The 23,208-nt window shown below is 45.9% G+C and overlaps 1 protein-coding gene across 2 annotated transcripts in view; it reads right to left on the reverse strand.

Moving 5' to 3' along the window:
• The window catches only part of LOC143961142 (ADP-ribosylation factor-like protein 13A), a 40,785-nt gene extending 18,929 nt beyond the window's left edge, over positions 1 to 21,856 (reverse strand). The window contains exons 1-7 of one of the 2 annotated variants that reach the window (XM_077470443.1): positions 21,720 to 21,791; positions 17,778 to 17,905; positions 16,295 to 16,363; positions 15,882 to 15,952; positions 14,894 to 15,143; positions 13,554 to 13,659; positions 12,544 to 12,728 (exon numbers count right to left, since the gene is read on the reverse strand). In XM_077470443.1, the coding sequence (XP_077326569.1) occupies positions 12,544 to 12,728; positions 13,554 to 13,659; positions 14,894 to 15,143; positions 15,882 to 15,952; positions 16,295 to 16,353 (671 nt within the window). In that variant the 5' untranslated portion in view covers positions 16,354 to 16,363; positions 17,778 to 17,905; positions 21,720 to 21,791. Of the gene's footprint in view, positions 1 to 12,543; positions 12,729 to 13,553; positions 13,660 to 14,893; positions 15,144 to 15,881; positions 15,953 to 16,294; positions 16,364 to 17,777; positions 17,906 to 21,719 lie in introns of both variants that reach the window. The other variant, XM_077470364.1, reaches the window with a different exon arrangement.
• Positions 21,857 to 23,208: the final 1,352 nt, after the last annotated feature.

Raw genomic sequence — 23,208 nt, forward strand, 5'->3', positions numbered from 1 at the left:
ACGTACGACCCGACTCGAATAAGGAAGTTCATAGCCAGTAGCCAATAGCTGCCCTAGCGTCGGTTTTAGTCCGTCGGAGTAGCATACACACGAGCGGAGTTTTCGAAGGGGACCGGGTCCGGCGGAGCTCCTTCGGGAAAATTTGAAGCATGCTTCATTTCTAAAGTCCGTCAGACTTTGGCGAATCAAAAGTCCGTTGCAGCCCACACACGATCGGATAGTCTGACGGACTCGGTCCTTCGGACTTTGGATGTTGAAAAGTCCGCTCGTGTGTACGGGGCATTACAGCTTTTATGAAGGTTGGAGACCAGGCAACTCGAAAGGCTCCTCCTACTAGCTACACCCCCCCACATACTGAGAAACCCCAACTTAGCTTACTGTTCTCTGAGGAATTGGTGTAGAAGAGGACAGGACCAACATCAGTGGATCCACCTGTATCTTGAATTATCAAGGAAACGGTTCTTTTGACAACTTTGTGTTCTTTAACGACTTTGTAGACAAAAAAAACTGGAGAGGCAGTTTTCACCTGCATGTGGGTGTCCTAGTCTGCAGTAAGGTGGGAAAGTGTCCAGTGTCTGCATCTTGTACCTAAAGGTGAAGGCCCATCCCAGTACTCTATTGATGGTGGATCAGTTAATGTAGCTGGAAGAGTGCATATCTTCCCTGGACAAAATGTAAGTTAATCCCCCCAGCAAATACAGTATTGAGTACCATCAAGGGCTAGATCTTGGCTCTTGCAATCCTGCTTCAATGTCCTTTTTGGTAGCTTCACTTTCATAACCTATGTACAGGTTGCTACTCACAGTGCTCCACCTGTCAAGCTTGCTTTTTCTTCGTGGGCCCATGTTCCAGTTCTATCCATCCTTCAGGGTCCTCCGCTTGAGGACCACTTGACCTGTGTACGGGTTGCTACCTACATTGACTCACCTGTAAAGCTTTCTATGTCCTAATGGGCTCATATTCTGCGTTTATTCATCCTTGAGGGTCCTCCACTTGAGGACCACTTGAGCTGTGTACAGGTTGCTACTCACATTGCCCCACCTGTCAAGGTTTCTTTGTCTTCACGGGCCCATATTCAGGTTCTGTTCCTCCTTCAGGGTCTTCCACTGGAGGATCATTTGACCTGTGTAAAGTTACTTCTTACATTGCCCCATCTGTCAAGATTGTTATGTCTTATTGGGTCCATTTTCAGGTTCTGTTTCTCCTTCAGTGTCCTCCACTTGAGGACCACTTGGCCTGTAGAGATGGACGAACTTCCGACGGGACGTTACGCGAACCGCGAACGCGGGCAAAAGTTTGTTTACCGCAAAGTTTGCGGCAGGCCCCATTGACTTCAATGGCAGGTGAACCTTAAAAACCTACAGGTCATAGTTTCAGCCACAAAATACTTACTAGCTGTGCACACATAGTCCCACCACATGGCCACTGACATAACACATGTATGAAGTGAATCTGGGATCAACAACTACAAGCATTCTTTTTTTATCTGTGAAATTTTGACAATTCAGGACTCAGGAGCGCATGAAGGCAATGGAGGAGAGGAAAGGTCAGGGTAGGCTATGAAGAGGGTGCAGGAGATGATCACCAGCACCGTGATGGAGAGCACTGACACCAGCACCGTGATGGAGAGCGCTGACACCAGCACCGTGATGGAGAGCGCTGACACCAGCACCGTGATGGAGAGCGCTGACACCAGCACCGTGATGGAGAGCGCTGACACCAGCACCGTGATGGAGAGCGCTGACACCAGCACCGTGATGGAGAGCACTGAGACCACACCAGCACCGAGATAGAGAGCACCGACACCAGCACCGAGATAGAGAGCACTGACAGCAGCACTGATACCAGCAACTCGCTGCTGGGCCCCAAAAATATGACACCACTCAACCTCTTCAAACAGGAGGGTACGGGCATATAGTACGGTGTGCTTTTTTTTTTTTTTTGTACAAGGAAGTGAGCCAAATGTAGAAAAAAGGTCTGTGTGCTCAATTAAATAAATCGTTTATAGAGATATACATGGTCTACTGGTCACTTGAATTCCTCCGAGATCCATGCCTCATTCATTTTTATAAATGTGAGGTAGTAAACACTGTCGTGAGCTAGGCGAGTGCGCTTATCGGTCACTATTCCCCTTGCTGCGCTGAACGTCCTTTCGGACAGGACACTGGACGAGGGTCAAGCCAACAGTTCCATTGCAAATTGGGCAAGCTCTGGCCAGAGGTCAAGCCTGCCTACCCAGTAGTCCAGGGGTTCATCGCTCCTCAGAGCGTCCACATCAGCCGTTAACCTGATGTAGTTGGACACCTGTCGGTCTAGGCGTTCCCTGATGTTGGATCCGGATGAGACCTGTCGATGGGTCGGCTGAAAGAATGACCTCATATAAGAAGTCGCCAACACATCTTCAAACCGCCCTCTTCTTGCAGGCGCTATTGTATTGGTACCCGCAACTCTTTCTCTGGGAGTGGGAATTCCTCCTCTGCCAGCGCACGCAAAAGCAGAATGCAGCATTTCTCGAAGCAAGGCCTGGAAGTGCTCCATTCTGACAGCCCTCTGTGACGGTGGAAACATTTCCGCCATTTTGTGTATGTACCCGGGGTCTAAGTACGTTGCCACCCAGTACTGGTCCTTGACCCTTATGCTTTTTATATGGGGGTCCCTGTTAAAACACTGGAGCATGAAGGCCCCCATTTGCACTAAACTGGAAGTGGTGTGGTGGCCTGGCTCCTGCTCATCATCCAGGATAATGTCGTCATCCTCGTTCTCTTCTCCCCATCTCTGACTCCTCTTCAGACTCCTGTTGTTGACTTGTCTCAGAGTAGCCCCCCCCCCCCCCCCGGGAATTCATCCAGCATTGCGACTTCCTCATCTTCCTGCTCCTGCTCCTCCACGGCTTGATCAATGACACAACGCAATGCACGCTCCATAAAAAAGGCATAAGGTACCATGTCACTGATGGCGCCATGGCTGTGACTGACCAGTTTGGTGATCTCATCAAATGGCCACAGAAGTCTGCATGCGTCGCGCATGAGCAGCCACTGGCGCGGTGAAAAAAAAACAAGCTCCCCAGAACCTGTTCTGCCGCAGAGTTCATACAGGTAGACGTTAACTGCACGTTTATGCTGGAGCAGCCTATCAAGCATATAGAAGGTTGAGTTCCATTGCGTCGGGCAATTGCAAATAAGACGTCTGACCGACAGATTGTGTCACCGCTGAATGTCAGCAAGGCAAGCCATGGCCGTGTAAGATCTTCTGAAATGGGCCGAGATTTTCCTTGCCTGCCGCAAGATGTCCTGGACCCCAGGGTATTTGACAACGAATTGCTGCATTACCAAGTTGAAGACGTGTGCCATGCATGGCATGTGCGTAATTTTGCCCTGTTTCAATGCACTAAGCAGATTGGCACCGTTTTCACACACAACTTTACCAACTGTCAAATTGAGCGGTGTTAGCCACTGATCTGCCTGTGAAGGCAAAGCTGAAAGGAGTGCAGGGCCAGTGTGGCTCTTGGCTTCCAGGCACAGTAGACGCAGCACAGCATGCCAGCGTCTCACCTGGCATGTCAAATAGGTTCTGGGGAGCTTGGGCGGTGCAGCGGAAGAGACGCTAGCAGCAGAAAAGGAGGAGTCAACCGAGGAGAGGGAGGAGGATGGAGTAGAGCCAGGCCTACATGCAATTTGTGGCGGCAAAACCAAATCTACACGGGTGCCACGGTTTACATGCTTGACGGCCGTCAGAAGGTTCACCCAGTGGGCAGTAAAAGTGATATACCTTCCCTGCCCGTGTTTGCTAGACCACGTGTCTGTGGTCAGATGTATCTTGGCACCGACTCTGTGTGCCAGAGATACATTCACTTGCCGCTGAACGTGGCCATATAGCTCTGGGATGCCCTTCTGTGAGAAATACTTCCTTCCTGGGACCTTCCATTGTGGTGTTCCAATTGCCACAAATTTTCTAAAGGCCTCCGAGTCCACCAGTTTATATGGCAGTAGTTGGCGGGCTATCAGTTCTGACAAGCCAGCTATCAACCATTGGGCAAGAGGGTTATCTGGCGTTATCATTTTTTTACGCTCGAACATTTGGCCCACGGAAGCCTGCCTTTTTCCACAAAAACTTTAGGACGGCATGATGGAAGGTGGAGTGGAGGACAATTGTGAGGAGAAGGAGAAGTAGAAGACGAGGCTGGACGGTGAGAGCCTGGAGTGAGGCTTTGTGGGTTCCGTTGCTCCCACTGGGCTCGGTGATGGCAGCTCATGTGCCTTCTTAAGGCGGTCATCCCTAGGTGAGTGTTGGGCTTACTGCGACTTATGCGTCGATTGCAAAGATTGCAGATGGCAATACTATTGTCAGCAGCGGACACGTTAAAAAAAGCCCACACTGCAGAGCCATGTGTCGGCGTCCTGGGAGTGCCAGATGTGACCGTACATGGTTGATGCCTCGCTCCTGATACATTCGCAGTCTGCTTTGTCCCTCCTGTGCAATGTAAGTTCTTCCTGCTTCTCCTCCCTATCTGCTGGTCCATATCTCCCTCTAAACTCCCCTCCTCTTCCTCTCTTGTGGGCACCCACGTGACATCACTATATATATATGTATATATATATATATATATATAGATATAATTAGAGATCTCGGAGCAGGGCCGGACTGGGAATAAAAAACAGCCCCAGAAAAATTTCATACCAGCTCCACAGCATTATTATACCAGCCCAACAGCATAAAGTCATTATTTTCTTGTTCATGAAAAGGAAAACCATGCATTTTAAAGCACATTTGATGAAGAGTGTATTATATGTAGATATAAAATCACATAGGGAGATATATATATCTCCCTATTATGCAAATTCAAGTTAAAAGTCGTAAGTGGACAATCATCAAGGGGGAACTCAGAACGTGAGGGGTGAGACCACCTTCCACAGAAAGAATACACTAAGGTAAGGGGGTAGGTGCCCACCAAATGCAGCTTTACTCTGCCCATGAATGCAGTCTCACTGTGCCCACAAATGCAGCCTCACCGTGCCCACCATTGCAGCCTCACTGTGCCCATCAAATGCAGCTTTACTGTGCCGTGAATGCAGTCTCACTGTGCCAATGAATGTAGCCTCACTGTGCCCATGAATGCAGCCCCTCCTGTGCCCCATATCCCAGTCTGCAGTCCCTGTCTGTAGGAAGGTGTGTTGTTGATGCTTGGTACGATATCCTGCTGGCATGCAAGGTATCCATGATGGGCAGCAGCAGGCAGGGTCTGTTCTCGTTTTGGATGGGAACATTGCTCCTTCCAGAGGATCTGTTTGCTGTGAGATGAAGTGGTCCCTGGCTACCTGCACCTTCAGCCGTCCTCATTTTGCGGCCCCATTCAGCCTGTCCTCTGGTCCTGGGCAAGTGGAGAGCACTGGGTGGGAGCTGGAGAGAAAGGGGAGCAAAGAGTACTGGCGGGATTGGAGAACACAAAGCAAAAAGCAGGGGGTAGTGGAGATCACAGGAGTGGGCAGCGGAGAGCGCTGGGGGGGAAAATTGAGAGTACTGGGGGGGGGGGGGGGGGCAAAAAGAACAGGGGTGGAGAGCATGGTAGGCTGAAAGCACTGAGGGTGCTAAGAGTGTGGGGTGGCGAAGAGCACTGGGGGGCAGAACAACAGGGGTGGAGAGTACTGGGGGGTACAAAGAGTAGGGGAGAGTGGAGAGAAATGGGGGGGAGCTTGAGAGCACCAGTGGGGGCCAGAAAAAACAGGGGGAAAAGCACGGGGGACTGGAGAGCATTATGGGAGGTGGAGAGCATTGGCAGTGTTGGAGAGCACATGGGTGGGGGCAAATTGCAGGGGGGAGTGGAGAAAACAGGGGTGGGGAGTGGAGAGTGCTGGGGGGAGCCAAAAAGAACAGGAGTGGAGAGCATGGGGGTGGAGAGTACAGGGGTGGGGAGTGGAGAGTGCTGGGGGGAGCCAAAAAGAACAGGAGTGGAGAGCATGGGGGTAGAGAGCATTGGGTGGAGCTTGAGAGCACCAGGGGGCCAGAAAGAACAGGGGTGGGGAGAATGGAGGGCTGGAGAGCACTGGGGTGGGGGCTGGAGAGTGATGGGGAGAGCTGGAGAGCACTGGGGGGGGGGGTGAGAAAGAACAGGGGGGAGAGCACTGGGGGGAGAGCACTGGGGGGAGAGCACTGGGGGGAGAGCACTGGGGGGAAAAGAACAGGGGGGAGAGCACTGGGGGGAGAGCACTGGGGGGAAAAGAACAGGGGGGAGAGCACTGGGGGGAGAGCACTGGGGGGAAAAGAACAGGGGGAGAGCACTGGGGGGAAAGAACAGGGGGAGAACAGGGGGGAGAACAGGGGGGAGAGCACTGGGGGGAGTAGAGACCACTGGGGGGAGTGGAGAGCACGGGGGGTAAAGAATGGGGGGAAAGCACTGGGGGGAGTGAAGAGCACTGGGGGGAAAGAACAGGTTGGAGCACTGGGGGGGGAGTGGAGAGCACTGGGGGGGGAACTGGGGGGGGAGTGAAGAGCACGGGGGGAGGAGCGCACTGGGGGGAGCGGAGAGCACTGGGGGGAACAGGGGGGGGAGCACTGGTGGGGAGTGAAGAGCACGGGGGGAGGAGCGCACTGGGGGGAGTGGAGAGCACTGGGGGGGACAGGGGGAGCACTGGGGGGAGTGGAGAGCACTAGGGGGGAGAGCACAGGCGAGAGTGAAGAGCACGGGGGGAGGAGTGCACTGGGGGGAGTGGAGCGCACTGGGGGGAGAACAGGGGGGAGAGCACTGGGAGGAGTGGAGAGCACTGGGGAGGAAGAACAGGGGGGAAGAACAGGGGGGAGAGCACTGGAGTGGAGATCACTGGGGGGGGGGAGTGGAGAGCACTGGGGGGGGAGAGCACTGGGAGGAGGGGAGAGCACGGGGGAACAGGGGGGAGAGCACTGGCGAGAGTGAAGAGCACGGGGGGAGGAGTGCACTGGGGGGAGTGGAGAGCACTACAGGGAGAGCACTGGGGAGAGTGAAGAGCACGAGGGGAGGAGCGCGCTGGGGGGAGTGGAGCGCACTGGGGGGGGAGAACAGGGGGGAGAGCACTGGGGGGAGAACAGGGGGGAGAGCACTGGAGTGGAGAACACTGGGGGGGAGTGGAGAGCACTGGGGGGAGAACAGGGGGGAGAGCACTGGGAGGAGGGGAGAGCATGGGGGGAACAGGGGGAGAGCACTGGGAGGAGGGGAGAGCACGGGGGGAACAGGGAGGAGAGGACTGGGAGTAGGGGAGAGCACGGGGGGAACAGGGGGGGGCACTGGGAGGAGGGGAGAGCACGGGGGGAACACTGGGGGGTAGAGCACTGGGGGGGGGGAGAGCACTGGGGGGAAAGAACGGGGGGAGCACTGGGGGGGAGAGCACTGGGGGGGGAGTGAAGAGCACTGGGGGGGAGTGAAGAGCACTGGGGGGGAAAGAACAGGGGGGAGCACTGGGGGGAGGAGCGCACCGGGGGGAGTGGAGCGCACGGGGGGGGGGGGGAAGCACACCGGGGGAGTGGAGAGCACTGGGGGGTGAGAGCACTGGGGGAAGGGGAGAGCACGGGGGGAACAGGGAGGAGAGGACTGGGAGTAGGGGAGAGCACGGGGGGAACAGGGGGGAGCACTGGGAGGAGGGGAGAGCACGGGGGGAACACTGGGGGGTAGAGCACTGGGGGGGGGAGAGCACTGGGGGGAAAGAACGGGGGGAGCACTGGGGGGGAGAGCACTGGGGGGGAGTGAAGAGCACTGGGGGGGAGTGAAGAGCACTGGGGGGGAAAGAACAGGGGGGAGCACTGGGGGGAGGAGCGCACCGGGGGGAGTGGAGCGCACGGGGGGGGGGGGGGAAGCACACCGGGGGAGTGGAGAGCACTGGGGGGTGAGAGCACTGGGGGAAGGGGAGAGCACTGGGGGGGGTGGAGAGCACTGGGGGGGAGAACAGGGGGGAGAGCACTGGGAGCAGGGGAGAGCACGGGGGGAACAGGGGGGAGAGCACTGGGGGGGTAGAGAGCACGGGGGGAGCACTGGGGAAAGTGGAGAGCACTGGGGGGGGGAGAACAGGGGGGAGAGCACTGGGAGGAGGGGAGAGCACGGGGGGAACAGGGGGGAGAGTACTGGGGGGGTAGAGAGCACGGGGGAGCACTGGGGAGAGTGGAGAGCCCTGGGGGGGTGAAGAGCACGGGGTGGGGGGAGCACTGTGGAGAGCACTGGGGAGGGTGAAGAGCACTGGGGAGGAGAGCACGGGGGTTAGCACTAGGGGGGAGGGGGGGGTGAAGAGCACTGGAAGGGGTGAAGAGCACTGGGGGGGGGAAAATAGGGGGGAGAGCACTGGGGAGAGTGGAGAGCACTGGGGGGTGAAGAGCACTGGGGAGGAGAGCACGGGGGTAGCACTGGGGGGGAGCGGGGGGGGGTGAAGAGCACTGGAGGGGGTGAAGAGCACTGGGATGGTGGCTAGAGAAGGATGGGGAGAACTGGAGAGCAGGTTGGGGGGGCAAAAAGAACAGGGGTGGAGAGAACTGTGAGGGGGGGCTGGAGAGTGTGGTGGGGGGGCAGGGAGCCCAAGGTGAACTGGGGGGGCAGTAAAAAAGAAGTTGGAGGATCAGCAGGGGGCTGCATATAGAGGAAATTAGCTTTCTATATTCCTCCATGCAGTGGCTGAATGCTTGATTCTCCTCTTCCCTCCTGCAAGCATTCAGCGACTGCATGGAGGAATATAGAAAGCTAATTTCCTCTATATGCAGCCCCCAGCTGATCCTCCTATCCAGGCACACAGGGCGGGCTGTACGGGCAGCATCTAAACCTCTTGATCACAGCGCTAGCTGGCTGGCTCTGTGTTCGGCGGCCGCTCTGTAACATGGCCTTGCCCCCTCATCCAATGCCAAGAGTGGCTGTGCATCGGAAATGTCTTGATATGGATCGGAAAATAATTCCTGTGACTCAAGCGGAAGGTATATGGTGGTAGTGTCTTTGGGGGTGCATATAGCAGAGAGTGATGAGGAGGGTGCAGAAGAGTAAGGCTGAGTGAGCCACTCAACCAAGTCTGATGCGTCCTTTGACGTAATCGCACACACCTTCTGCAATTTGGCACAAGCCTGTTGCTCCTGCCCTACCCCTACCATCCCTGCGGAAGGGCCTGCCTCTAACTCTGCCTGTCATTTTTTAAATGACCCTGTGACAAAAGTGTCTAGAGAAGTGCAGTATGTATGTGGAAGAAGGTATATAACACCCCGCTTCAATCTGTCGTTTTTGGGGGCCACTGGTCTATCACACCAGTTATAATGATTTTTTTTTTTATTGCGTTTGTCACTCTTTGTAGTATCGCTGCAGAACCTCTCAGCAGTCACAATGCTGCACGGTTGAAATGCACTATACTATGCTTTCTATATGTGCAAGTATTTTATACACCTATATACTGCACACCAAATAGTACACCTATACCAGTCCTTAAATGGACCTTTGTGGACCTAGTAGCTAGTGATTTGCACACTGTCCCTCATTTCCTACACTGATAAAAGACTGCTGCAGAAACCAGCAGTAATCTGCAGCACAGCCCTGCACCAGCACCTTATATATTGTACACCTATACCAGTCCTTAAAAGGACCTTTGTGGACCTAGTAGCTAGTGATTTGCAGACTGTCCCTCAGTCCCTACACTGATAAAAGACTGCTGCAGAATAGTGCAGCAGTCATCAGCAGTGCACCACAACCCTATATATTGTATACCTATACCAGTCCTTAAAAGGACCTTTGTGGACCTAGTAGCTAGTGATTTGCAGACTGTCGCTCAGTCCCTATACTGATAAAAGACAGCTGCAGAAACAAGCAGTAATCTGCAGCACAGCAATGCACCAACACCCTATATATTGTGCACCTATACCAGTCCTTAAAAGGACCTTTTGTGGACCTAATAGTAATAGCTAGCTAGTGATTAAACTGACTGTCCCTGCTGCACACAGCGTCCTGCAGGGGTCAAGTCCTGGGGAAAAAAGTGTGGGAACTCCCACCCAAGATCCACTCGCCCACCAAAAAAAAAAAAAAAAATGATAGGCTCATATGCACGCTTCAAAAGTGGTATTTTTCATCCAATTTTCATATTGTGTATATGAAGCGTAACTGTTTTTCCTTAAAAAAAAAAAAAAAAACTGTTCTCAATAAACATAAATACGGTAATTCTCTTAATAATCAGCATTCATTCAACTGTGCTTCCATGCAAATGTGAACATCATGTTCTTCTGATCTTTATTGGGGAATGTTATTTTGTATATAGAGTGTTTATGTGGTGAGTTTACACTTTTCATTGAACAGAGTTTGGATAACACAGGATTAAACGGAAAGGTCATAAACGAACTGCACATTATCTGGACAGAATGCTTGGGGAGATAGTGATGTGTTCCTGCTTAGGAGATGTATGTTAGCTTGGGGGGGCTGCAAACTCTGCAGGGCTCCAACACCCACTCGCTGCTATTCCAACCCTTCACATATTTCCACATAAACTTCCCTCCTGGCATTAAACTTTGCCAGGTATTGTGCTCAGCTTACCACCCCAAACTGATGTTCCTCCCTCAGCTCACCTCTCTCCCTGCATGTCCTGTGAGCAGAATAGCTGTGCTCCTCCTCTGGGTTCTCTCATCATATGGCACTGCAGATGGAGGATGGGGGGATTCAGCGGGACACACAGAGCAAGTATGCAGGAGACTGGGGGGGGGGGGGGGAGATGAGGAGACAGAAAATCAGGAGGGGCCAGCGGGGAGGAGCGCAATACACGAGAGGTCTGACTAAATACAATTTCTTAGCAGCAGGGACCTGATCTACCCATCAGCTAGCTGTGATTGGCAGGTAGATCGAAGCGGAAGCTGTCATGGGGCCTCCTACTGGCAATGCTTGAATGGTCAGGTGAGCGGCACTTACTATTGCGAGTTGTGTTGGCGGCTGGTGGTGCAGCACCTGCCAGACAGCTCATATACTTCAAAGTCTTGCAGGACACGGCTGCTAACGGGAACTGAGTTCCTGTTGTGGAAAAAGTACAGGAACTCCGTTCCCATGTGTTCCCGCAGGACTTGAGCCCTGGCGTCCTGTCCGTACACTGACAAAAGAGCTGCAATCACCAGCACAGCAGTGCACTGAACCCTATATACTGTACTACACCTAGACCAGTCCTTAAAAGGACTTTTGTGGACCTAATAGCTAGTGATTTGTGTCACTACCGTCTCTCCCTGCTACACACAGCAACCTCTCCCTACACTGACATAAGACAGAATGTAAAATGGCCACCAGATTCAGGTCTATTTATAAGGTAGGGGGTATGTCCAATTGTCCATGTGCTGAAATGTCTCAATTGGCTGTCCTGTACCCCATGATGGATGTGTCATCATGGGTCAAAGTTCTTTCACACTGTAAACACATATGTCTGCCGGGCGAACAGCGGAAATAGTCCGCCGATCGGGCGAATCGCGAACACACCAAATTTTGCCGCAAACCGACCGCCGGGCGAAGAGTTCGGCCATCCCTATTGGCCTGTGGTTAGGTGGCTTTTCACATTGCCCGACCTGTCAAGCTTGCTTTTTCTTAATGGGCCCATTTTTAGATTCTGTTGCTCCTTCAGAGTCTTCCACTTGAGGACCACATGACCTGTGGTCATGTTGCTTCTCACATTGCCCCACCTGTCAAGATTTCAATGCCTAATTGCCCATTTTCCAGTTCTATCCATCTTCATCGTTCTCCACTTGACCTGTGCTCAAGTTTTTACTCACATTGCCCCACCTGTCAAGCTTGCTATATCTCTATGACACAGGTACAGTTTGGTGAAGGCCCTGTTCTGTTCCAGCATGACTGTGCCCCCCCCCCCCCAGTACACAAAGACAGCTCCATGAAGACATGGTTTCACCAGTTTGGTATGGAGGAACTCCAGTGTCCTGACCAGAGCCCTGAGATTAACCCTTCTGATCACCTTTGGACCTCAATCTTACTGAACACCTTTGGACTTCAGCCCTAAGGAACACCTTTTGACCTCAACCCTACTGAACACGTTTGGAGCTCAACCCTACTGAACTCCTTTGGACCTCAACCGTATTGAACACCTTTGGACCTCAACTCTGCTAAACACCTTTGGACCTCAAACCTACTGAACATCTTTGGGTGTCAACTGTACTGAACACCTGTGGACCTCAACCCCACTAAATGCCTTTGGACCACCTCCACCCTACTGAATGCTTTTGGACCTCTGCCCTAATGAACATCTTTGGACCTAATGTCTACTGAACATCTTTGGATCTCAACCCTACTGAATATCTATGAACCTCAACCCTGTGGTTAGGCTTGATTTTTCTTGGAGGGCCCATATTTAGGTTCTGTTGCTTCTAACATTGCCCCACCTGTCAAGATTTCAATGCCTAATGGACCATTTTCCCGGTTCTATCCATCCTTCATCGTCCTCCACTTGACCTGTGCTCAGGTTGTTACCCACATTGCCACACCTGTCAAGCTTGCTATGTCTCTGTCTCTCAATTACGCTTATTTCCTTAGTTCATTTCCTCTAATTAGACTTAATTTTTTATTTTATTTTTTATTAGTACCTGATATTCCACGGTTTTACAGCGGTTCTATGATGTATACTTTCTTTTTGTTCTGTGGTTTCCTGTAATATGCTAGCGTTGAGCGTAGGGTAGCTGAGGGTTACAGACTTTAGAATCCACCGCAGTCCCTTCAGAATCATCCAGTCGTAATGGGAACGGAGGTCTGTAGTTGCGGAGCACGGTTCCTGTCCAATGAAAGGCGTAGGAGATTATCTGTCAATGGGGTTCTATTTAAAGTTTATTAAAGAACATTTGAAATGTAATATTGATTTTTTTTTCCCAAACACATACAGTACATGCTCATATATTATTATTATTATTTTTTGTCTTCTAAAACTAAAATTTTCCAAAATGACAGTAACAGCAGATTAAAATGGAAAGCTGAATTGTAATAAATTAAAAATGTTTTGTGTGACAATTTTTATATGATATTATTATATATTTTTTAAATAGACTTCACGTTTGGTATTTATTTACTTGGCACAACCTTATCTGTCATATTTTAAGTAAAATTGGGTAATATAGTGCGTTTGTGTGCCCTAAAATTACCTTCATTGTATTTTTGGCAGAAAATTTGAGCTCGATCTTGCTAATATTGTGTGACATATAAAATTAGAACTTTCTCCAGGGTCTCTGCTCTCAGAAAGTATATGTTTGGGGGTTTTTAACTACTCTTCAGGCCTAAAGTGATTATATATATATATATATATATATATATATATATATATATATATATATATATATATATATATATAAAATTTAAAAAAATGTATTTAAACGTGTGGGGGGGGAAAATGCAGGTAGCAAAATAGGAAATGGTTAAGTAAACCAAATTCTTTCTATGTTAAGTGCTCCGTCTATTTGATCCTCCATATTAGGCTACTGTTCATTGTCGAGTGCTTCTTCAATTAAAAATTCCACAGACCCTTGAAACACGGGCACAGCATAGCCATTAAGAATATGATTCCTGTATGACCAACTACTTCCAGTGAAATAAAAATTGGACGTACAATTCTGCAAAGTGTTTTATTCTCATTCGCCAGTTTTTCCAGGGACAGCAGTTCAATGATCTCACTGGGTATAAGCGTGTAGGCTTTGTCCTGTTTATTAGCGAATCTGCAAAAAAAAAAAGAAAATGGATTTAGTATAGGCAGTGACAAAATGTGGGGTCTAGAAATGACAATCATTTTTATGTCAGTGTGTGTGTGTGTGTGTGTGTGTGTGTTTTTTTTTTTTTTGTTTTTTTTTTATTAAATCAGAGGTGCAAATTCACATGGGTTACCAAACCTTGCTCTACCCCTCTGCTATAGCATACAAAGATATTGTAGACAATTCCAATCTTGTGGTAACAGTTTGGTGAAGGCCCTTTTCTGTTCTAGCATGACTGTGCCCCCCGGTATACAAAGCCAGCTCCATGAAGACATGGTTTTACCGGTTTGGTGTGGAGGAACTGCAGTGTCACCTTTTGGACCTCAGCCCTATAAACCACCATTGGACCTCAACACTACTGAGCACCTTTTGACCTCAACACTACTGTGCACCTTTTGGACCTCAACCCTACTAAACACCTTTTGGACCTCAACCCTACTAAACACCTTTGGGCCTAAAGTCTACTGAAGATCTTTGGATGTCAACTGTACTGAACACCTGTGGACCTCAACCCTACTAAATGCCTTTGTACCACCTCAACCCTACTGAAGGCTTTTGGACCTCTGCCGTAATGAACATCTTTGGACCTAATGTGTACTGATCATCTTTGGATCTCAACCCTACTGAATATCTATGAACCTCAACCCTATTGAACACCCTTTACTGTCCCAGCATGACTGCCCCTATGTAGAAATTCAGCTCCATAAAGTCATGGTTGGATCAGTTTGGTGTGGAATGTCCTGTACAGAGCCCTGACCTCAACCCTACTGAACACCCTTTTCTGTTACAGCATGACTGTGCCCCTGTGTACAAAGACAGCTCTATGAAGACATGGTTTGACCAATTTGGTGTGGAGGAACTCAAATATCCTGTACAGAGCCCTGAAATCAATCCTACTGAACACCTTTCAGATGAATTGGAATGCTGATTGTGAGCCATATCTTCTCATCCAACATCAGTAACTGACCTCACCAATCAGCACAAATTGCCACAGACACGCTTCAGGCACTTATGGAAAGCCTTCTTAGAAGAGTGGAAGATCCGATAGCCACAAAGAGGGACCAACTCCATATTAATGGCCACAGTTTTGGAACGGGATGTCCAACACGCTCATAGAGGCTGTGATTGTCAGACGTCCACAAACTTTTGCCCATACAGTGTACATAATACATAACAGCGTTAAAAAATTAAACAAACTTACATTAAAAGCGGCTTCCCAGACACTTTCGGGTGTTTGAGGATACACGGGAGGATACTCGCCACTTCTTGTAAGCTTCCCGGGTCACTAGAATCCACTAAAAAGACAAATGCGTGGGCTTGGGGGTAATATGATCTCCAGTTGGCTCTTGCCTTTTGTCCACTGGGTAGCTCGAGAAGAGTGAGATCAAAGTGGTCAAGTCGAAGGCGAGTTTTCAGTGGATCAGAAGAAGGAAAGACCTGAGATGGGTAAACTAGAAAGAAAAAATAAATAAATTGAGGTTTTCGGACTTGAAAACCTGATATCTCAAAACTCAGTTGAAGTTGTTTGTCCTCCAAGATGACTTTAAGCCCAATTCCACAAAAATGTTTTTTTAAAGGTCCCCTGAATTGTGGACAAAATAAAAAAGCAGCCTGGCCGCAATACACACCTTCAGTCTGGAGCTGTCCCTGCAGTACCCCAACACAAAATGTTGGGTGTCAGTGCACACAAAGACACTGAACTCAGGGAAACTTCCCCTCCTGTCCCCCCCCCCCCCACACACACACACACACTGAAACCAAGGAAACTTCCCCTCCTGCCCCCCCCCCCTTTACACACGCAGACATTGAACCCAGGGCAACTGCTTTCCCTTACACACAGACACTGAACCCAGGGCAACTGCCCCCCTCCCTACACATGTACAAACACTGAAACCAAGGCAACTGCCCCTCCTGCCTCCGTTACACACATGCGCAGACACTGAAACCAAGGCAACTGCCCTCTTGTGTGTGCGCGCGCGCACACACACATAGACGCAGGAACCAAGGCAACTTCACTTCCTGCCCCCCTTACACATGCACAAACACACACACACAGACACTGAACCCTGTTCCTACTGATGCCTACCACCCCTGACACCAGACTCAAAAATATCAGAAACAATTCCAATTCTGAATGGATTTTTGGGAAAGATGAGCTCTTCTCTGATTGTAGAATTCTATATTCTCACCTCTCTTGATGACTCTGATCACCGAAGTTTTTCCAGCACCTTCCAGCCCCATGAAGAGGATCGTCACATTCCTGCAAGACGAAGTCACCCCATTACATACAACACATCCTATGGATCAGAACATTCATCATGGATTCCTACTGGTGATGATGTAAAAAGATAAGAAAGAACTGTGAACAAGTATACTCTTGATTGCAGAAGAGACAAGCAATGAGCATGCATGGCCCTTTGGTAATTTGAATCATGATCATTGGCCAATCATTTTGTCATGGGACCCCCAGCCACGCTTGGGAGACCCCATGGGCAGGGTATGGGTTTTAAGAGTCTCAGATGGGGTCACATAGGAAGGTTTTGTAATGAAGACCATTTATTTCCTCTATAAAAGGCGGATTGTATCCTGGTGTTGGCCTCACCTGATTGGTTCCTGCTTCTTCTGTATACAGTGCCAGCAGTGGGAGAAGAGATGGAACATTTTCCAATACCTGATCAGAGAAAGCAACATTTTATAATATTGCATATAGTACATTGCATTATTTTGTGTTATTGTTATTTTGCATTATTGTTATTATTAGCATTCCATTATAGTATAGTGCATTATTTTATATTATTATTATTTTGCATAATTATTTGTCACATTATTATTATTTTGCATTATTATTATTTTTGTATTGCATTATAGTATAGCGCATTATTTTGCACTATTATTTTTCGCATTATTATTTCACAATATTATTTTTCATTATTATAGTATTGAATTATAGTATAGCACATTATTTTGCATTATTATTGTTAATAATGCAAAATAATAATAACAATAATAATGCAAAATAATGCGCTATACTATAATAATAATAATAATAATAATAATAATAATAATGTGATAAAATAATAATGCAAAATAATAATAATTTTTCACATTATTATTATTATTATTATAGTATTATAGTATAGCGCATTATTTAGCATTATTATTTTTCACATTATTATAATATTATTATTATAGTATTGCATTATTATTTTTCGTATTATTAGTTTGCATTATTATTTTTATAGTATTGCATTATAGTACTGCGCATTATTTTGCATTATTATTTTTCACATTATTATTTTTCACATTATTATAATTTCTCATTTATTATTTTGCATTATTATTATAGTATTACATTATTTTTCATGATTTCTTTTCGCATTATTTTTCATTATTATTATTATATTGCATCATAGTATAGTGCATTATTATTATTATTATTATTATTATTATTATTATTATTATTATCATCATAGTATTGCATTATAGTATAGCACATTATCTTGCATTATTATTTTTCGTATTCTTATTAGTTCGCATTATTATTTTTACAGTATTGCATTATAGTACTATGCATTATTTTGCATTACTATTATTTTGCATTATTATAATATTGGGCATTCGTTTTTGCATTATTATCTTTTCTCATTATTATTATTTTGCATTATTATTATGGTATTTCATTATTTCACATTAATATTTTTCGCCTTATTATTTTTTATTATTATAGTATTACGTTTATTTCTTTTCGCATTATTATTGTTATAGTATTTTATAATCATTGTATTATTGCAGTATTGACACTTGTATAGAAAGAATTTCACAACACACCGACAATATATAAAGTGTATGGAAACCCCACATGTACATTCCATTATGTTTTGTTTATTATTTCCCCAATTACAGAAATAATGTGAAAAATAATTTGCTGCATTAGAAGCAGCAGCAAAGAGCCCGCCTTATTTCCTGGCTGGAGGACGCCCAACCTCCTCTAGCACTTTCCTCCCCAGCTTGACTATCGCTGGCCCCGCCCTTTTCCATTGGATTTCAGTTCTTTCAACCATGGAGGCATCACATGTGGGTGTTACCTATGCAAGTATAGCAAGTCTACGAACGCCCCCTCCTCCAGACTGACTCCCAATCAATCAAGGCATTTTGATATTTGCATAACTCCTTTCAAGAGCCCTCCCGCTGCTTGCATCAGGGCTGAGGGCTCCTGCAATGAAAATGGAAATGTATTATTTACAAAATTCATTAGTATGTTGATGGGGAGGGGGCACAAGAATGGCAAAAAATAAACCTCCTCGATGGGAGGGATACAGACAGAGGGTAAAACCTGAACTATATTTTTACATACTTTGCTACATTGTAACATAAGAAAATGAATAACAACAATTAAAAATACTATTATTATTAATATTATTATTTTTATTATTATTAGTTGTATTGTTATTCATATTATTCCAAATTATCAGTCACACAATCAAGTCGTGAAACCGATCCAAGCGCACTGCAAGGACAAATTTCTCTCTATGTATACAGCTGCTGTTATAATAATCATAAATAATCAAAATAAAATATGCGCAGGTACAATCTCAAAATTCCGCTAAACACAGTACCTACACATTAACAGCGCTATAAAAATTAATATAAAAATCTGTATTATTATTCTTTGTCATATTTATATTATCATCATCATTTTATTATTATTAATATTCCTATTATCATTAATATTTTTATTATTTTTATAAATTTTCTTAGTAAATAATACAATTATTATTATTATTCATGTTTATTATTTCGTATTATTATTCATATCATTATTATTACTTGTATTAATATTATTAGTAGTAGCATTATCATCGTCGTCGTAATTTTTTTTATTATTAGTTGTATTATTCATATTCTTATTAGTTGTATTATTCATATTATTTGTATTAATATTATTAGTAGTAATATCATCATCATCGTCATCATCATCATCTTTTTATTTTTTTTATTAATACTCTTATTATTTTTTTTATTACTTTTCTTCTTATTACTATTATTATATACTATTATTATCATCATCAATATTCATATTTTTTTGGTGTTTTTTTTGTTTTTGTTTTTTGTCAAAAGATTTTAATTTGAACAAAATCAAGCATACTGATTCCAGAAATGCCCACGGTACAATGCAGAGTTGTGATGCACAGGAACAGGTATTATTATTAATAATAATAATATTATTATTCTGTTTAATGTTTTGGTAAAAGCTTATCACTGACATGCCCAAATACTATGATTTTACAATACTCCTGACACCATGATTATTATTCCAGGTATTTATATGGTGGCGACAATTTACACATCCCTTTACATATTGTACAGTCACGTCAATCCCTGCTCTTAGGAGCTTACAATCTAAGGTCTCTATCTCACATATATATCCTGGGTCCAATTTAGACAGGAACCAAATTACCTATTTGTACCCCTGGTGCCAAGTCTGTGGCCATTTTGGTATCTGATGTTTGGCCCTCGGACCTCAGGCAGTCTGTAGTGGGAACATTGATTGGGGGAATAGCATTGATCTCTACTGTTCTCATGTAACCTCTTCCTAGTTTAGTATTTTCTTCTGCAGCCTCTCCCCACCAACAATGTATCCTGTCCTCACTCTCTGACCCTCAGTTCCTCTGTTAGGTTTGCTGTCTCTGACACACCTCTCCAGCATTACATATACAGTGGAACCTTGGATTATGAGCATAATCCGTTCCAGGAGAATGCTTGTAATCCAAAGCACACGCATATCAAAGCGAGTTTCCCAATAGAAGTCAATGGAAAATGAAGATAATTAGTTCCACATTGACTTCTATTGTATGCAGTACCACATTTGGGGGCACCGGAGAGACTCCAAGCCGCTCGGTTGCACTCGGAAACCCTTGGATAGGTTCGGGAACTGAGTATTTCCGATTGTTTCCGAGAATTTCCAAGTGCATCTGAACAGCTCCGAGTGTCATCGCCCCCCCCCCCTCCCCCACCTCTGGCCAAATGCGCTACTGCACACCGCAGAGGCTTGAATCCTGCTCGTTTTGCGAGACAACGCTCACAAACCGAGTCAGGATTTAAAAAAAAATAACTCATTGCGAAACGCTCGTTAACCGCGTTACTCGCGATCCGAGGTATTACTGTATTCAGCATTATGTGTGGCCCTTTTGATGTCAAGGGCCACATTTGAGGCTCCCTTTAGCTCGTAAGTTGACAACAAGTGATGGAGGAAACCAGAGCAACCAAAGGAAACCCATACAAGCACAGCGGGGACATGCAAACCCCATGCAGATATTATCCAAGGTAGAAGTACCAACCCCTAAGACACGGTGCTGTCAGGCTAGGTTGCCACCATTCTATTCTCTAAAAAGAGATCCGCAGCGGGAAGTGGCGAGGCGGTCGTAAGCAAGTCGCACAACTTTGGGGTTGCAGCAGCCTAAGGCCCTCGCTCACGTTATGGGATTTGGTAATGCAGGCAGAATCGCGGCAAAAGGCATGGCGTGCTTTTTGGGTGATAATCTTCTTAATGGCACCCCACAATGCAATTTTTCTAACACACATTGATGGGAACATAGCCGGACAGGCACCGCTGCCTGTCAACTCAACATGAAAATATTTGTCGGCTACAGCATGTCAATAGCCACCTCCCGTCTGTATAGTGGACTTTAGATGGGCGGCTGGGAAGGGGGGGGGCAGTAGAACCGCAGGGCAACTTCCTAACTTTCCTGCCCCCTGGAGAGGTCTTATGCCGAATCCCATTATAACATAATATTATACACAACACAGATACAGTAACTTGCGTACATTTGGTAATTTTGAGGGCGATATTCACGCAAGAGTTGCTCCTTGCACTTCTTTGACCCTCATTTGAAGAATCCACTCCCCAGTTTAGGAAGGGAGCCATGTCCTATAGAAAAGGATATTCCTATATTCACGCTTCTACATTCAAGCAATTAAACCCCCCCCAACCCATCAGAAGGACACGACAGCGAGATCAACAGTTGGCTGGATGGTTATGACATTGATGGTTGGATGGATAGACAGATATGACATGGATGGATGAATGGTTGTGACATGGATGGATGGACGGTTATGACAGCAATGGTTGGTTGGATGGTTATGACATCGATGGTTGGCTGGATGGACGCTTATGGAATTGATGGTTGGCTGGATGGATGGACAGTCATGACATCAATGGATGGATGGTTATGACATCAATGGTTGGTTAGATGGATGGTTATGACCTCAGTGGTTGGATGTATGAATGGTTATGACATCGATGGATGGATGGTTATAGTATCAATGGTTGGATGGTTGGACAGTTATGACATGGATGGTTGGATGCTAATGACATTGAGGGTTGGCTGGATAGATGGACAGTTATGACAGCAATGGTCGGATGGTTATGACATTGATGGATGGACGGTTTTGACATAAATGGTTAGATGGATGAACGGTTATGACATCTATGGTTGGTTGGTTGGATGGGTGGTTATGACAGTTATGGTTGGATGGACGGTCATGGCATCAATGGTTGGATGGATAGTTATGACATCAATGGTTGGTTAGATGGATGTTTATGACCTCAGTGGTTGGATGGATGGATGGTTATGACATCAATGGTTGGATGGATGGTTATGACATGGTTGGCTGGATGGATGGATGGATATGACATCAATGGTTGGATGGATGGACGGTTATGACATTGATGGTTGGATGGATGGTTATGACATCGTTGGATGGATGTTTATGTCATCAATGGTTGGTTGGATGGATTGTTATGTCATCAATGGTTGGATGTATGGTTATTATCTCAATGGTTGGATGTATGGTTATTATCTCAATGGTTGGATGTATGGTTATGACATCAATGGTTGGATGTATGGATGTATGGTTATGACATCAATGGTTGGATGTATGGATGGATGGTTATGACATCAATGGTTGGATGGATGGTTATGACGGAAATGCAAAAAAAAAAAAAAAAGGTTTACAATGTAACTTACGTGAATTGTGTTCTTGCTGGCCACTCGGCTCCCTCCATGGCGTCTCCTTGTATTCTGGAATCCTGATTCCTTTAGTTTACAGCTAATCTGACAGAAGGAGATAAGAGGATCATGGGAGCTCCCAGGCCTGAAGAAGGGGGGAGGTAATGTGTTGCTTTACCTGGCTGCCAATGGGTGACCTAATTAGTCTCCTAAACAACATCATCTGCTCAGCTCCCTTCTAGAACGCAACTCAACTCAACACAAGGTGGAGTTGACCCCACAGCGGGACAAATCCCCTTTACAGATTTTCATCTTTGGAAAGTTGGATTTTCTAATAGCCCAGACAAATTAACATTCATTTTTGACTGTAGTAATAAAACTATTTCGAAGGAAGGGGATATAATTCTTTTCTAAAACGAAATGATTACATATTGTAATTAGAGATAGAGATGCCGACAGAAAAAATGTTTCCTTTTGGATTAGTTTGTTAAGTTTATTATTTTGTTTTGTCACATTCCTTATGTTAGAATGATTTGTTTTGTATATTCAGATTTGTTTTTTATATTTATTACTTTAATTTCCGATTCGAAAATTCAGGTTGAGCCTGAGAATTCCCAGAAGGCTCTGTTTTGTAATTATTGTGTTTTTTTTTTTTTTTTTTTTTTAATAAAATCAAAAAGTCTAATTTATTCAAAATTTTAATTTTAGAAGACAGTTATATTCATTCTATTGTATTCTATTCTATAGTGCCTTTAAAAAAGTATTCATACCACTTGAAATTCTCCACATTGTGCCATGTTACAACCAAAAATGTAAATATATTTTATTGGGATTTTATTTGATAGACCAACACAAAGTGGCACATAATTGTGAAGTGGAAGGAAAATTATAAATTATACAAATAAATATGTGAAAAGTGTGGGGGTGGGGTATTTGTATTCAGCCCCTTTTACTCTGATACCCCTAACTAAAATCTAGTGGAACCAATTGCCTTCAGAAGTCACCCAATTAGTAAATAGAGTCCACCTGTGTGCTATTTATTCTCAGTATAAATACAGCTGTTCTGTGAAGCCCTCATAGGTTTGTTAGATAACCTTAGTGAACAAACAGCATCATGAAGGCCAAGGAACACACCAGACAGGTCAGGGATAAAGTTGTGGAGAAGTGTAAAGCAGGGTTAGGTTATAAAATAAAAATAAAAAAATCTCCCAAGCTTTGAACATCTCACAGAGCTCTGTTCAATCCATCATCTGAAAATGGAAAGAGTATGGCACACCTGCAAACCTACCAAGACATGGCCATCCACCTAAACTGACTTGCCGGGCAAGGAGAGCATTCATCAGAGAAAAGCCAAGAGGTCCATGGTAACTCTGGAGGAGCTGCAGAGATCCACAACTCAGGTGGGAGAATCTGTCCACAGGACAACTATTAGTCGTGCTCTCCACAAATCTGCCCTTTATGGAAGAGTGACAAGAAGAAAGACATTGGTGAAAGAAAGTCATAAGAA

The sequence above is a fragment of the Lithobates pipiens genome, unplaced genomic scaffold, assembly GCF_037356315.1.
Source record: "Lithobates pipiens isolate NorthernLeopardFrog02 unplaced genomic scaffold, aLitPip1_a1.2 Scaffold_1, whole genome shotgun sequence".
Taxonomy (NCBI): Eukaryota; Metazoa; Chordata; class Amphibia; order Anura; family Ranidae; genus Lithobates; species Lithobates pipiens.